Raw genomic sequence first — 16610 nt, forward strand, 5'->3', positions numbered from 1 at the left:
CGAGGCCGCCTAAGCTCGTTCATGGGCCCCTTTCAAATTGTGTCTAAGTCGGTCCACATATCCCTTGTGGGAGGTAGCAGAGGCATGGTCTAGGGAAATGCCAAAGGCCAGATCCACCGGCAATCTTGCTTCTCTCCCAAACATGAGCCGGTAGGGGGAGTAACCCATCACATCACTTGTGGTGCAGTTGTAAGCGTGCACCAGAGCTGATATGTGTTGGCTCCAGTGTTGCTTCTTCTCTGTCTCTAGAGTTCCAAGCATGTTTAGTAAGGTCCGATTAAACCTCTCAGGTTGGGCATCTCCTTGTGGATGATAAGGTGTAGTCCTGGTCTTCTCTACTCCCAATGAGTCCAGTAGGTTCCGGATCAGACGACTCTCAAAGTCCCTTCCTTGGTCTGAGTGGATTCTCTGTGGTAATCCATAGTGGACAAAGTATTTTTCCATGAGCACCTTGGCCACAGTGGAGGCCTTTTGGTCTTTGGTGGGGAAAGCCTGGGCATAACGGGTGAAATGATCGGTTACCACCAGAACATTTCCCAATCCACTCAAATCGGGTTCGAGGCAGAGAAAGTCAATGCACACCAGATCCATTGGACCCTGACTCTGTAGGTGGCCCATTGGGGCAGCTTGATGGGGTAGAGTCTTCCTCTGGATGCATCGTGCACAAGAACGGCAATATTCCTCCACTTCTGCCCTCATACAGGGCCAATAGAACCGGCTTCTGACAAGCTGGAAAGTTCTCTCCACCCCTAGATGGCCATGCTGGTCATGTAAGGCAATTAGTACCGTCTCTCAGTGCTTTTCTGGGAGAAACAACTGCCACTTATCTTCTGAGTTATCAGAGGGGCCCCTTCGGTAGACCACTCCCTGATGCAATTGTAGCTTATCCAACTCTTTCCTCAGCAGGCGAGCCTCCTTGGAAGGGTGATGTCGAAGTCCCTCTGGATTCTCGTTCTCCAAAGCTTCAAGGACCAATCTCCCCATGGGGTCTTCCAATTGGTCATAGCTCAGCTCCTTTCTGGACAGCTTTGGCAGGAGTTCCTCTGCTAGTTGAGTTACCCCACAGTAGGGTCGAGGGACTCCCACTGCGGTGACTCCTATCTCCTCTGCTCTGGGGCCCCCTCTTGCTTGAAACTCAGCACCCTGACAGAGTGCTCGCACTCCTTCCGGTGCTACCTGGGTCCAGTCTTCCCAGTCATTGACCATGACATGAGATCTTCGGGACAGGGCATCTGCATCCCTATTTCCAGCCCCTGGTCTGTACTTTAGACTGAAGTTGAATCCGGATAATGCAGCCAACCATCTGTGTCCGGTTGCATCTAACTTTGCAGTAGTGAAGAGGTAGGTCAGAGGATTGTTATCTGTCTTTACGGTAAACTCCGCCCCATAGAGATAGTCCTTCAGTTTGTCTACTACTGCCCATTTGAGGGCCAAGAACTCCAATTTATGAGTGGGGTAGTTCTTCTCCGAGGGAGTCAGGCTCCGGCTCACATAGGCCACTGGTCGCAGCTGCTCTTCATGCTCTTGATAGAGCACTCCGCCTAGGCCCTCATGACTGGCATCGACATGTAGCTCATATGGTCTGGTGGGGTCGGCATAGGCCAGGACTGGGGCCGTGGTAAGGCTCCTCTTCAAGGTTCGGAAAGCCTCTTCACACCTTGGGCTCCACTGATCTTGAACCGACTCACCGCCCCCCCTGGGTCCCAAGCCATCCTCTTCTCCTTCAGTCTTGAGCAATTCGTTTAGTGGCTTGGCAATCCGGGCAAACCCATCCACAAATCTTCTATAATAGGAGCAGAACCCCAGGAAAGATCTGAGCTCTGTGACTCTTGTCGGTCTTGGCCAAGAGGTAACTGCCTCCAACTTCTCAGGGTCTGTAGCCACTCCCTTTTCAGACACTATGTGTCCCAGATAGTTCACAGAGGATTGGTAAAACCGGCACTTCTCGGGAGAAAGCTTGAGTCCCTCTTCGCTGAGTCTTCTCAACACCTTCTCCAACCTGGCCTCATGTTCTTCCAAAGTCTTCCCGAAGACAATGACATCGTCCAAGTACACAAGGACTTCTATGAGGTTCATGTCTCCAACGGTCTTCTCCATGAGGCGTTGAAAGGTAGCAGGGGCTCCAGACAGGCCCTGAGGCATTCTGTTGAATTCTAAGAATCCCACTGGGGTTATGAAAGCTGTCTTCTCTCGATCTTCCTGGTGCATGGGGATTTGATAGTACCCACTCTTGAGGTCCATTACACTGAACCACTTGGCACCAGACAAACTCTGTAGGGCATCCTCTATTCTCGGCGTGGTATACTGGTCAGGGATGGTCCTCCTGTTGAGAGTCCTGTAGTCGATACAAAGCCTCAACGACCCATTCTTCTTTCTGACCACCACTATGGGGGAGGCGTAGGGACTTCTAGACTCCCGAATCACACCAGTCTTCTTCAACTCCGAAAGCTGCTCCCTCAGATCCTCCAGATCAGCTAGAGGGACCCGCCTAACCCTTTCCCTGAAGGGTTTGTCTTCTTGGAGGCGGATTCGGTGGGTGGCACTCCTGGCACATCCCACATCAAACTCATCCTATGAGAAAATCCTCTCCCATCTAGTCAGCTGGGCCTTGGCTCTCTCCTTCCAGGCTCCAGGTAGGTCCGGGTTCTCCATGGAAAGTTTTTCCCAAACATCTCCTCCTTCACCCGTTCCTTTTACTTCAGACCAGCTGACTGGGGCCGCAGGACTCACCTGCCCCAACAGCATTCTGGCAGGGATCTCTATGGGTCTCTCCGTAGGGTTTCTCACACTCACTGGGACTCTTCCTCGAGCCTTCTTCAGGGCCTTGATTGAAATCACTTCCGTTATCACTTCCAGGCCTGAGTGATCCTCCCTTGGATCGGATTCCAGCATGACAAAGGGGCCAGGCTGCTCCCAGGTAAGCTTCACCGTGGCCCTGAGGCAGGCTACCTCTCCGGGCTGCAGCACCACTCCCTCTCTCCCAAGTCTCCACACCTTCCCTATCCCCTCTCCTGGGGTCTTCTGCTCTAGGACCAACCGTTGGTAGGCTGTCTTCAGCATGGGATGGATATTGGGATCTTGATGGTTACTCGCCTCCACTAGAGGGGTCAGAAGTCTTTGCACCAGATCCGTATTGGTCCCTATGATGAGGGACATCTTGCTGGCCCCGGGCGGTCTAGGACACACAACTGCCAGGGTGTCAAACACCTCTGTTTTCCCCGCCACAGATGGATCGAAGGTCAGCTTTATGGGCAGGTAACCATCGTATGGGAAACTCTGAGTTCCCAGGCCCCATATCTCCAGCTCTTCTATCTTCTGTATAGGCAAATGGCTCAAGTGCCTATCATAGAAGTCTCTGTACAACAAAGTCACTTGAGCTCCAGTGTCCAGGAGGGCCTTCGTGTAGACTCCTTCCACCTGGATGGAGACAGTGGGGGACGGGCCGACTAATTCTTCTGGGAAGGGCCGGGTTGAGGCCACCCTCTTCTGGGGACCCGTCTTCATCCAGTTGGTTTTTGACTTTACTCTTTTTCGAGCCTGGTATGCATTGACCCTCCCCACAGTAATGGGAGTACAAACCCGCTGAGGGATGTTATTGTCTCTTATTTGTAGACATTCCTTCTGAGGGGTCTGGTTTCCTCTCTCTCTCTTCCTTCTATTCAGTTTGGAGTTCACTGAAAGGCATGGGCACCCGGTTGACTCCCTCACCGGGGCCCTCTGAAGTTTCCCGCCAGCTGGCGGTTATCTATCTTCTTCTTCTTGGGACTGGAACATCTACTGGCGAAGTGGCCACTGCCCCTGCAGTTGTAGCATAGCATCTCTTCTCAGTCTCGAGTGGGGCTTGGTGTTGGTGTATCTGCAAACAACTCCCTCCTAGGACTTGGTTTCTCGGCTCCCCCTTGACCTTTCGCCATCATAGCAGTCAACATCTCCATCACCTGGGACATCTGTAACTTCAAAGTGTCCACCTCCTTATCTCTAGCGGGAGTCATGGCCGGTGTAACTATTGCTACCGGTTGGTTGACGGGCTCGGTGAGATGTGCTTCCCTTTTCTCTTCCAGTAGGGCCTCTTCCTCTCTGATCATTCGGATGAGGTCAGTGTACTCCAGATTCTTCCCATCCAGTCGGGCACGCAGTGTCCATGCAATAGGTTCCATGGGTTGAGCTCCCCTCAGTACCTGTTGAGCACGGGCCTCATCTACTTTTCCTGGGCTGATCCCCCTTTAGGATCATCCTATGCAGGATTTTATCTAAACGTCCCATGTAGTCTGATAGTTTTTCACCTTTCTTCTGGTAGCAATGCTATAACTGATAAGCAAGCTCAGAGATTTTCTCTGTCCCACCAAACACAGTCTGTAGTACATCTAGGTACTCCTGCGCATTACAGTCTGTCCTGCTCATCTTCAGGTTGCAAACGGCCTCTAGGGCAGGCCCCTTTAGACTTTCCACAATCCTCTGCTTCTTTCTGCGCTCTGGAACTTCCCATTCCTCTAGTGCCTGAGTTGCGCTATCTAACCAATCTTCAAATCCCTCTTCTTCCGAAGGTACAGGTTTCCTCCCTGAAAACATCCGGAGTTTTCTGTACCCCGACATCGGGTAATCTGTGGGATCCTTCTTGCACTGGGCCACAATCTCCCCCAGGACAGCACACAGTTCTGCGCTAAGGGTGGCCGGTGCTGATCTGAGACTCTCGGGTGAGGTACGGGCCGCAGCCTGCGGTGATCCCGTTGGCGATGGCTCCTCCTTTGTTGCGTGCGCCAACCTATAGGATCTGTTGTCTTGTGTCCGTACACGGTTGCGCTTGCAAGCCTCCGGCATCCCATCCCAGTATTCCACTAGCGCATACTGATATGAGATGTCTGGGTCTGATTTTATCTCCATCACGCATGGTTCATGGTCTGGGGACACTGACTTCATTAACTCTTCTACGGTCACTGTCGACCATTTCTCCCCTGGGAGGCTAATGACCACTGACTGACTTGGGTCGGCCTTAGCCGCTTCACACCACGCTCTGACTCCCTGTGGGTCCATGCCGGTACCTCTGGCGTGTTCACCGCTGTCTCAGAAATCCCGGATTTACGAGCCCCCACGTATAGCGATACCCTCACTTAAGAGGGCCGCAAGTTTGGTTTGGGTCCTGAGCACAGCTCCGCCAACCCCCCGGCAATCTGCACTACCCACTCTGGCACAGTTAGTATCTAGCAATACACATTAAATCACTTATACTCTAAATATGTGTGTGTGCGTGCGTGGGTAACTCAAGCTCATAGACAATCTTTAAAAGTATATAACTGACTTTACTTATTGATTTTATAAAAGGAATAACATGAATCAAACATTTGGATTGCAACACATAATCAGGTCCCTGCAGTAACCAGTAATAAAGATAAACAGAGTAATCAGCATAATAAAGTATTGCTATGCAACTCTAGCGCTGCCCTTTTTCAGCTACTTCCCCACATGGGTAAACACCCAGCACTGTCTACCTATGCAGTCAGGCCTGACTGATCTAGATGGAAGTCCAGTAAAACAATATTCGCTAGCAATCTTTCGGTGGTGCACTTGAAGAACAACTTTGTAATCCAAACGAATAATAAAGATAAAGCATCTGTCTTTAAACACCTCTTACCACCCGGACAAGTCCAAGTCCGGTTTCTCTGCCTTTTCGTCTAGGAACAGGAATCCACCGACCTCCGAGTCTTCAATCCTTCTGGTGTACAGCAGCAAGGAATGAGAAAATGTCTCTCAGGTGCAACTAGGCTGGCAGAGAGCTCTTTGGAAAAGAGCACAAGGCCCAGGCTTCAGGCCTTGTGCCTCAGCAGTTCAGCACAGATCTCCTCTTTCTTGAAGAGAGGGGGGTGTCCAAAGAGAGCGAACTAGGCCTCTCCCCCTCCTTATATTTCTTCCCCCATAAGTCTCTGGGGCATAACTCAAAGCATCCTGGGAACCAGCGGGGTTCTGGGAACAGTAGTTTTATAGTTCTTAAAGAGACCCCGCTACATATATATATATATATATATATATATATATATATATATATATATATACAAACGCCTCCATCTCATTACACTGTTAAACAAAACCCTCTCATGTTCAACGTGCTGCACTTTAATATTAATACTATATTGCATGAACACCGGCTCATATATATTCTTCATCATCTTCCAATGCCCTGAAGCTGGACCCAAACTTGTATTACCAATCTCTCTCATTCCCACAATGTGATATATAAGTATGTGCCCTTGAAAGACTACACCCCAATTGAGTCTCAGCTACATAACCCTGTCTCCAGATCCACCCAATCCACAGGTCTACACACCGCCCCTTTTCCCCCCACCCTATCAGCAGACACTTTTACACAAGCAGGAAATTATATTTCTGGGGGAGGGGCGTTCTGTACATCATCTGTGTAAAGAACACCTCCAGGTGGCCATATTGCATTTTACAGAACATTACAGAGCTGCAGATTGAATAGAAAATTTCATTTTTAATAACATTCGATTACAATATGACTTAAGTTATTTTATTCACTAGATTATTATTATTATTATTATTTTTTCTCATTTTTTTCTCATGAAAGTGAAATTGCCCTTTAACCTTTTCGCTGCCAGAACCATTTATTTTTATTTTTTGCACACATGTTTAAAAAAATAGTTTTAGGCTTGAAGATTAAACAAACATAATATATATATTTAGGCCTGAAGATTACACAAACATAATATATATATTTTCTGAAAGCAGACACCCTAGAGAATGAAATAGTGGTGGTTCCAACTTTTTATGTCATACAATATTACTGCAAAGGTTAAGGAAATGCAACATTTCAGTAAAAATCACACTAACATGAATTTTAAGCCAAACAAACACCTTTGTAAAATATAAAAGACGAGGTTTCATGAGTAAATAGATACCCAACATGCCAAACCTTATGTTATTGTGAGCCCATGAAATGGCGTCAAACTTCAGTACCCTATATTTTATATAGGCAACGTTTTAAAAGCCCCCTATAGGTATCAGGTTAGTGTTAAGGAGGAGGTCTTGTATTAGAATTATTGCTTTCACTCCGGCATGTGCTGCAATATGTAACATATTTATTGCGATCAATGTTTTTATGTGTAGGCGCCCCCAATGTATGCGTTTACATTTGTACGTATGTATATGTGGGGGTGGGAGGCCTCACATATTATTTTTGGGAGGGAATTATGTGCTTGGCCGTAACTTTATTTTTTTGAAAAAAAAAAGAAACATTTTTCTTACTTAACTTTTTTTTATTCACATAGAGGACAAAAATCTCCTATGTGATTTTTTTTTTGGTGGCAGGTTCTCTTAAATGACATATGAAGGGTCTAAAAGACCTCTGTTGTCTCCCCTGTGCTCCACTAAATGTGATCTGCATTGCAAAACATTATTTCCTGGCTGACCCGGAAGTGATGTCAGAGACATTGCTTTCTGGGTCACAAAAAGAAGGGGAGGAGATTGGATGTGCGTCCACTCTTCTCCTTCCCCTCCAGGCACCAGCACCCGCCATGGAGCTCCCAGGCCTGCAGATGGGCAAGCGGAGCCCTATAAGCATGGCGGGGCATGGCGACAGGGGGGAGCACTGATACTGGGGGGTGTGAGAGCAGTCGGGGCTGCAACGACGCCCCCTGTCACTTTCACACACAAACCTGGTGGCTGCAGCCACCGGATTGTGTGCAATACCCCTGCTGTCAGGTCCATACATCATATAAACCCGGCGGCAAAAGGATTACGTGCCTCTTCTCTGGAGTGAATACCTGTAATCTATCAGTCCTCATAGCTGAGATCTTCTGTCCTCCTTCTTCATTATGTTGCCCTTTGCTGAACTCTTTCTAATTCATCAACATCTTTCCTGAGGATTGGTGACCAAAACTGAACTGTATATCCAAGATGAGGCTGAGCCAGTGTATTGTAAAGGGGGGAGAATTATTGATTTATCTCTTCAACATTCACATTCGCAAAGCAAATTGTTTATAAATAGTCCAAATAAAATGTATCTGATTATAAGTTATATAACTAGATAAACAATCTATAAACCAAAAAAATGACTAAATGTTCTATATATTTGTTACCTATGATCATTTCTGTAATTTTTTAAGCTGTCCCGCTATGTAAAAGAAGTCCAGTACAAGGATCCGAATGGCAAGGTCATGATTTTTAATGATAAAGGAGAACTGCCCAGCCCAATGGAAATTGTAAATTGGATTACAAGAATTAAAGGTAGAAATATCACTGATTGGATGATTGTGGGTCACTTTGATGGGTCCCTTTCAGAGGGTCAGCAACTTACATTAGAGCCAGAGCGAATATCATGGAAAGGAGACAAGGTGAGTTACACTGGGGACTCCATTATACAAGAAACATACTAGTTTTAACCCTAAAGCCCATCTCCAGACAAAACCCAACCCCCCCCCCCCCATCCTGTACATAGATGGCCAACATCTTCCCTGACTTATTCCATGGTGATTAGATGAAGGTGTCAGGTCTAGATATGTGGATATAAATGCCGGGATATGTTCCCATCACTCATTATAACTGAAGAAGTGGATAAACTACAAAACATCTTCTACATTACAAAACAAGTCCAGCTGAACGTGACTGACTACTTTTACCTCCCCCTCCTCATCACACAGACCGGGACATAGACACTCACAGAAGGACACAGACTCCTGTGTACAGAAGAAGAAAAAAGACTTTGGAAAACACCCCCCCTTGTTATTTATTTTTTTATGTTTCCTACCTCTTTTACCTTCCCCCGTACCGCTGTTAATAATCGGGCTAATCTATAACCTTAGCCTGTTAGATAAGTTGATTTTTATGTCTACCCGGTCCTGTGCTCCATAACCGTGGCCGCGGGACCAGCGGACCCGACTGCCTCTGGTGACCCGCGATCAGGTCACAGAGCTGAAGAACGAGGAGAGGTCTGTATAAACAAACCTCTCCCCGTGCTTCCCAGTGTGGCTGTCACCGATCGTCTCTTCCCTTTTATAGGGAAGGACGATCAGTGATGTCACATGCCAGGTCACGCCCCCTACAATAAAAGAAAGCATAACCCCTGCGCTGCCCCCTAGTGGTTAACTCCTTCACTGCCAGTGTCATTTACACAGGAATCAGTGCATTTAAATAGCACCGATTGCTGTATAAATGACAATGGTTCCAAAAGTGTGTCAAAAATGCCCGATGTGTCCGCCATAATGTCGCAGTCACAATAAAAATCGCTGATCGCCGCCATTACTAGCAAAAAAAATTAATGAAAATGCTATAAAACTATCCCCTATTTTGTAAACGCTATAACTTTTGCGCAAACCAATCAATAATCGCTCTTTTTTTTTACTAAAATATATCGAAGAATATGTATCGGCCTAAACTGAGGAAAAAAATGTTTTTTATATATTTTTTGGGGATATTTATTATAGCAAAAAGTAAAAAATATTGCATTTTTTCAAAATTGTCGCTCTATTTTTGTTTATAGCACGAAAAATAAAAACCGCAGGGGTGATCAAATACCACCAAAAGAAAACTCTATTTGTGCGGAAAAAAGGACACCAATTTTGTTTGGGAGCCATGTTGCAGGACCACGCAGTTGTCAGTTAAAGTGACGCAGTGCCGAATCGCAAAAGGGGGCCTGGTCCTTTGGCTGCAAATTGGTCCGGGGCTTAAGTGGTTAAAAAAAAAGACTTTGGAGTAGAATGACCGCCAGTATTACCCATGGCCAGATTCTACCCAGAACTTCTGAATTCATATGACTGTAAAAAGAAGGAAAAAAACAAACAGTTTAGAGTAGTAATTCCCCCGATCAGAAATTTGCAGTTACTGTATATACATTAAAACAAAAAACATGGAGCTACCTGGATTTCTGTATGAGTGACTCCTAAAATGTGGTCAAATGTGGTTGATTTTCTCTTTGGATTTTTAAAGCAGTGTTTATGCTTGTACTGAGAGTTTTGTTGCTGTAACCTTTCTAATGAAAGGATTCTGCTGGTAATCCTAGATGTATATTTCTGTCTTCTGGGTCAGAACATGTGCTGTGGTATCCAGACTAATGAAGGGTCACCTTCTGGAATGGTCCATGTGTTTCCACCAAGGAAATCTTGGCTTACCTACACTATTATATCTGTACTTTTGCTCTTGAATAGATCATATAGTTCTATATTATCTCAGGTCCCAAGGGGTCGATGCTCTGAGGAATGTCTTCCAGGGTTCCGAAAATCTGTAAGAGAAGGAAATCACCCATGTTGTTATAATTGTGCTCCATGTTCAGAAGGAGAAATATCAAACCATTCTGGTAAGCTTTATGTTTATTTAACTCTGATATTTAATTAGAAAATTAAAACATTTAAAATCCTTTAAATTGATTCTGTACACACTTTGCAGGCTGAAGAGCAGCCCTCCTGTGCAGAATCACGTATATATACATTATTCTGCATTTCCACCTGCAGGGGGTGCACGTTCCCCACCACCGGTCTGCTTCTGCTGTGATTGATCACAGCAGAAGCTGATCTGCGGGTGCTGGGTACTGGATGTCTGCTGGCCTCCTTTGATCATCAGTAAAACACACAGAATCAAGACCTGCCTATGTAAACAATGAAGATCTCTGTTCTGATAAGGGAGTAGGGATTAATTATGTGTCCCTGCAAAGCGCAGAATAAATCTATCTCTTCCCCTAGTAAAAGCAGCACACACAATACACAAAAACACTGGCTAGGCACACAGATAATCAGTTTATTGCTCCTTTCCAGCCAATGTCATTAATACAGTGACTGTGCATATTTTTAGCACAGATTATTGTATTAGTGTCACTGGTTCCCGCAAAACACATTCACACATTCACAGTCCCTCTATAAGTCACTGATTACTGGCCATTACGCGTATAAAAAAAATTAAAATTAAATCCCAAAAATATATACCACAGTTTGTTTACCACAATTCACATAACCCAATCAATATATGCTTATTGGAATATATATTTTTTTTACCAAAAACATGTAGCAGAATACATATTGGCTTACATTTATGAAAAAAATGTGCTTTTCTTAACATTTTAAAGCAGAAATATGTTTTTTTGTTCAAGATTGTTGGTCTTTTTTTGTTTAAAGTACAAAAAACAAAAATTGGCCTGGTCATGGGGGGGGGGGGGGGGGTAAATCTTCCGGAGGTCAGGTGGTTAAGGAAAAATACAGAAAAAAAATATTTAATACTGTCAAATAGCTACCATGTCTAATGTTATTTCCACTTATTTTTACTCTACAGACAGTAAACTCTGCAAGAAATGTCCTGAAAATGAATGGCCTAACAAAGCTAAAACTATTTGTATTGACAAGTTCATCGAGTATTTATCATATGAGGAGGATATTCTAGTTTTATTTTTTTCTATAACTTCAGTCATATTTGCTACAACATCTTTCCTTATACTTGGACTATTTGTTAGGTTTCGGAGCACTCCCATAGTCAGAGCCAATAACCGGAACCTCAGCTTCATTCTGCTCCTCTCCCTCATACTGAGCTTCCTTTCTGTATTCCTGTTCCTTGGCCGTCCTGTGGATATTACCTGTATGCTGCAACAAGTCACTTTTGGAATTCCCTTCACCATCTCAGCATCTTCTATCCTAGCCAAAACCATCATGGTCTGTGTTGCCTTTAAAGCCACCAGACCTGGAAGCTCTTGTAGAAAATGGGTGGGAGTCAAACTTCCCAATACAGTCATGTTATTCTGCTCATCCATTCAAGTTATGAATTGCATTCTCTGGTTGTCCATCTCTCCACCATTTCAGGAGTATGACATGGACTCCTATCCTGGGAAGATCCTCATTCAGTGTAATGAAGGGTCAGTTATCGGTTTCTACTCTATGTTGGGTTATATGGGGTTTCTGGCAGCTGTGAGTTTTGTTCTGGCTTTCATGGTGAGGACATTACCGGACAGTTTTAATGAGGCCAAGTACATCACCTTCAGCATGCTGGTGTTCTGCAGTGTCTGGATTGCCATGATCCCGGCCTATCTGAGCACCAGAGGGAAATACATGGTGGCTGTGGAGATATTCGCCATACTGACCTCCAGTGCTGGAATATTATTGTGTATGTTTTCTCCAAAACTCTACATTTTGCTTTTAAAACCTGAACTGAACACAAGAGGGACAATGCTGGGGAAAAGAATGTTGTAAATGTAACACATTGATTGAATGTATAATGCTGTAGATCAGATTAAACAAACTCAGTCAGATTGCTACCATCATCATTGTCATCATTATGAATGACATTATCATCAGCATTATGATTTTTTTGGGTACATTGACTGCCTTCTGTCTGCCTATTGTACATAAGTGGATGGAAGGTGGATGTTACAGGATTGGATGTTATATTAGAGCTTCACTTTCTTCTTGCTCTTACATGCCCCTAGCATGCACAAGAAAAGTACTGTGACTGCACTGGGTGTTCTGGGGGGCCTCCAAAACACCCTCCCCATGTTGAGGGCATGTGGCCTGGTAAGGGTTCAGGAGGAGGAGATATCTTGCCCCCTCTTTTTCCAGATTGACAGAGAAGGATCTGGTATGGATTTTGGGGGGACCCCACGCCATTTTACTTTTATTTTGACACAGGATTCCCCTTAAAATCAGGTCTAGTATGGATTTTGGTGGAACCATCACGCCATTTTGTTTACAATTCTGGTGCGGGGTTACCCTTAATATTCATGCCAGACCCAAAGAGCCTGGTAATGGACTGGGGGTACCCATGGCAATTTTTTCAATGATTTTTATCTATATTGCCGGGATCTGACAATTCATTGCAGCCGCAATCAGTTTTAAATGCCATTTTTTCCTTTAAAAATTGAATTTTGCTGTGGTACTATTCTAAACACGGGACAGATGCCTTACTTTACAGGCAGACTAAGGACATCCCCCAGGTTGTTTTATTATTAAAGTCACTGTTCCTGAAAAAACTTCAATTTTTAAAGCTTTTTTGCATTGATACATGTCCCCTGAGGCAGTACCCAGGTTCCCAAACACTTTTTATGGCAATAACATGCATAAAGGCCTTTATGATTTTTCATGTTCGTGTCCTGTAGACTTTAATGGTGTCCTCATGTTTGCACAATTTTGTTTGCCTGTTCGCAACTTCTGGTTAGAACCGAACTGGGAGGTGTTCGGCTCATCCCTGCTCACTAAGGCTCTTTTGTTTGAATGGGTACAAATCCCCACAGATGCATTCAAAAATCTTGCGAACAGTCTTCCCAGAAAATAGGAGACAGTTATAGGCACAGAAATGGGGCGGCTCATATTAATGACCATCATTTTGAAATGGGATGCCCAATCAGCCCATATAGGTGTGAAGGATCATATCCCACACTCCACTGAGTGCTTCAGTCAGTAATACCACTTCCTCCAGTCTGACCACGAGAGAGATATATTAGCTGCAATGAATACAAGTCTAGCCGAAAATAGCTTGTAGAATCTTAAATGATTTATTGGACAGAATACAGCCTTTTTATACACTTTTAACACAAGGGGTTAGATAACGAGGTAGGGCTGGCTCGTGGATACCCCCTCCCCTCTAGCAACAACTTAAAAGACAATTATATAATTAACATGTTAATTAACACAGCACTTAAGGCAGCCTAGGTGACCAGACAGTCTCTGGAGGTCAATGTGATCAGCTCTTTCAATGATCATGTATTGTTCAGAATTAACAACCAAGAATAGTCTTTGGGCAAATCCAAGAAAACCTTCTCACAATAGCAGAGTTAATAAACACAAACAATAATGGGTGAAAGACTCTTAGAGCCCACACTAGCCTGATTCACAATAAACACATTATAGCAGACAACAGACAGGTGGCTGGTGTTGATGACATCAGCATCTTCTATGAGCCCCAACATTATGAATCAGTCACTATTTACAGTATGGCACATAAACGGTTCCCAGAGTATGTGTGTCTTGGGGGTGACATGGACCTGAATCCAAAGTAACACCACCTCAAGGGTCCCCAGGCATACAGCTCACAAAGAGCACAGTTCCCCCAAATGCCGGCTCACAAAGAGCACAGTTCCCCCAAATGCCAGAGCCCATGATCGGTTATACAAGAGGCTAGCATTCAGCCCCCTCCAAAAGCCGATATCCTGGCTAGGTCTGTCACAGTCTGGTATATGGTTCAGGAGGTGTCGCACTTGCTTGTCCCCCTCTTTACTCACCTGGGGGCTGCATGATCGGATAAGGGCCTGGTATGTTTTTTTGGGGACCCCATGCCATTTTTTTAGACATTTTTGTTTTGCTGACATTTTGTTGTTTTCATTTCAGCTGTCAATGGGGAAGCCCGCTGGCAGCTGATGAGTCATCGGTTGTTAAGGATGTGGTGGCCGGCTTCATGACCTGCTGCTTAACAACCAGCTATTTTTCACACAGAATTAGAATTGGTCGATCATTTTTTGACTGTTGCAACTGACTTGTAATTGTTCAGAAAATTTGGAATAACAAAATTAAATTTTATGAATTTCAACAAAATTTGTTACCATTTGTTACAATTTTATTCAGAGATTCAGATACAACCAAATCTCTGAAAAACCCAAAATTTGTATTTGGTATTCAATATTCGTTCTGAAACAAATCGCACATGTCTAATGAGCACTGCTTGGTTTTCTCCAAACATAACATTTAGAATTGAGGCCAAACACTTCCATTTTGGTTTCATCAGATGAGAGAATCTTGGTCCTCACAGTCTGAGATTTCTTCAGGGGATTTTTTTACAAACTCCAAGAGGATCTTTATGTGATTTGTATGGAGGAGAGGCTTCCATCCAGCCAGTAGACATGTGCAATTCATTTCGTTATGAATCAAAATTCAGACAACATTTTCATTATTGGAGATTCGGATGTATCTGAATTTCCTAACCACAATCATAACAAATGTCAACTAATCTGAAATAAATGATAACAAAATGAATTCTACAAATTTTCAAATGAATTTTAATTATAAACATATTGTAATAACTCTGGTCTACAAAGAGTAGAGAGGAAAGGAAAGTAGATAAATTGTACCAGAATTGGGTCACTAATAAAGGAAAACTAAGTCCTGAGTATTCATTGGCTCCAGTTTCCAAGATACAGCTTCAGGGTAAAATTGTAATTCTAAATTATGAAAGGGATGTGCGATTATGTACCATGGGGTAAAAGACGCAATGTGGATGGAATGTTTGGATATTCTTTTTTGAGATCCCTTTTGCAATTAGGGGAACCATCCAAAACTAGCAGTCACTACTATGACTGGTGGGTTCCCTCCACACCATTGGGACTGTGAAAGGCATGGACTTTATTCTTTCTTTCTTTTAACCAATGATGTAAATATGTTGCACATGTTATGCAGCAATAATGAGGACCCCGATTCTTGTCCAGATCCCCTATTTTGTATCCAAAATATAATTATTATGTCTTTTTACCACTGCTGTCACATTGTCACAAATGTATCAGAAGTTATCTGTGTTGTTTACACAGTTTGGAGGCATTCATTTCATTACTTTTTTTCAGGTCATTTGTCATGATCACAATTCGTATACATTTGTAAATGAAAAAATTTGTAAAAATGTAAAATTCGTACATTATAAATTTATAATATTTGAAAATCTGAAAATAAGAGAGAAAATCTGAAAATTCAAAAGAATAACTAACTAACTATTAAATTATAGGCATTGGAATTTCCTTTCAACTTTGGCTGTTAGTGAATGTAGTGAATAAAAATGTGTCCAAATTTACGAATTATTCTAAATAACAAATGCTGCATCTAAACAAATGGAACAAAAATAATTATTAATGAATAATAGCAATAATAATAATAATAATAATAATGTTTTTATATTATTATTATTGTTATTTAGTATTTTTTAATTACTTACATTCCATTTGTTTAGATACAACATTCATTGTTTCGGATAATTCATAACTTTGGATAAATTTGTATTGGCTTCCTTCCCTAACAGCCAAATTTGAAAGGAAATTCCAATACCTATAATTTAATAGTTAGTAATTGGTAAGTTATTATTAGTTAGTTATTATTTCAGCTTTTCAATTTCTCAGGTTTTCAGATTTGATAATTTTGAATTTCCGAATTTTCAAACTTCCAAATTTACAAATTTACAAATTTTTGAATTTACCGATTTATTAATTTTTGAATTTATGAATTTAAGAATTTACAAATTTTTGAATTTTCAACTTTAAGAATATTTGAAAAAAGTAGTTAAACAGGTTTTCATTAATGTGGATATTTCCAAAATAAGGAATTTGTCGAAATTTGTTAAAAAACTAATTTGCAACCAAACAAATTGCTCATATCTAATCTGGCTTCTGAGGGAAAATATCACACAAATATTCCTTGGAAATGTGAGACAATGACATTTTCACAAGTCACCAGATGTAACTGTATGAGGTGTAGATCTGACCAAGACAAATATACCTTGTAATAAAAGAACAATATAATAAATTACAGTCAGGTAATAATCTTTAGTCTCACAGTGACGGTTATATACGTCCATGTGGTATAATTTTCATTGTTCTACCTTAATTTGTGGAGAAGTTATGAGGCATCATGACAATCAGATACCTCCCTCCCTTG

The 16610-nt window shown here is 43.0% G+C and overlaps 1 protein-coding gene across 1 annotated transcript in view; it reads left to right on the top strand.

The window, feature by feature from the left end:
* Positions 1-12868, top strand: part of LOC143958236 (vomeronasal type-2 receptor 26-like) — a 62282-nt gene extending 49414 nt beyond the window's left edge. Inside the window, exons 2-3 of the mRNA XM_077467753.1 lie at positions 8118-8238; positions 11269-12868. Of these exons, the coding sequence (XP_077323879.1) occupies positions 8118-8238; positions 11269-12176 (1029 nt within the window). The 3' untranslated portion in view covers positions 12177-12868. The remainder of the gene's footprint in view (positions 1-8117; positions 8239-11268) is intronic.
* Positions 12869-16610: the final 3742 nt, after the last annotated feature.

This window comes from Lithobates pipiens, unplaced genomic scaffold (genome assembly GCF_037356315.1).
Source record: "Lithobates pipiens isolate NorthernLeopardFrog02 unplaced genomic scaffold, aLitPip1_a1.2 Scaffold_6, whole genome shotgun sequence".
Lineage (NCBI taxonomy): Eukaryota > Metazoa > Chordata > Amphibia > Anura > Ranidae > Lithobates > Lithobates pipiens.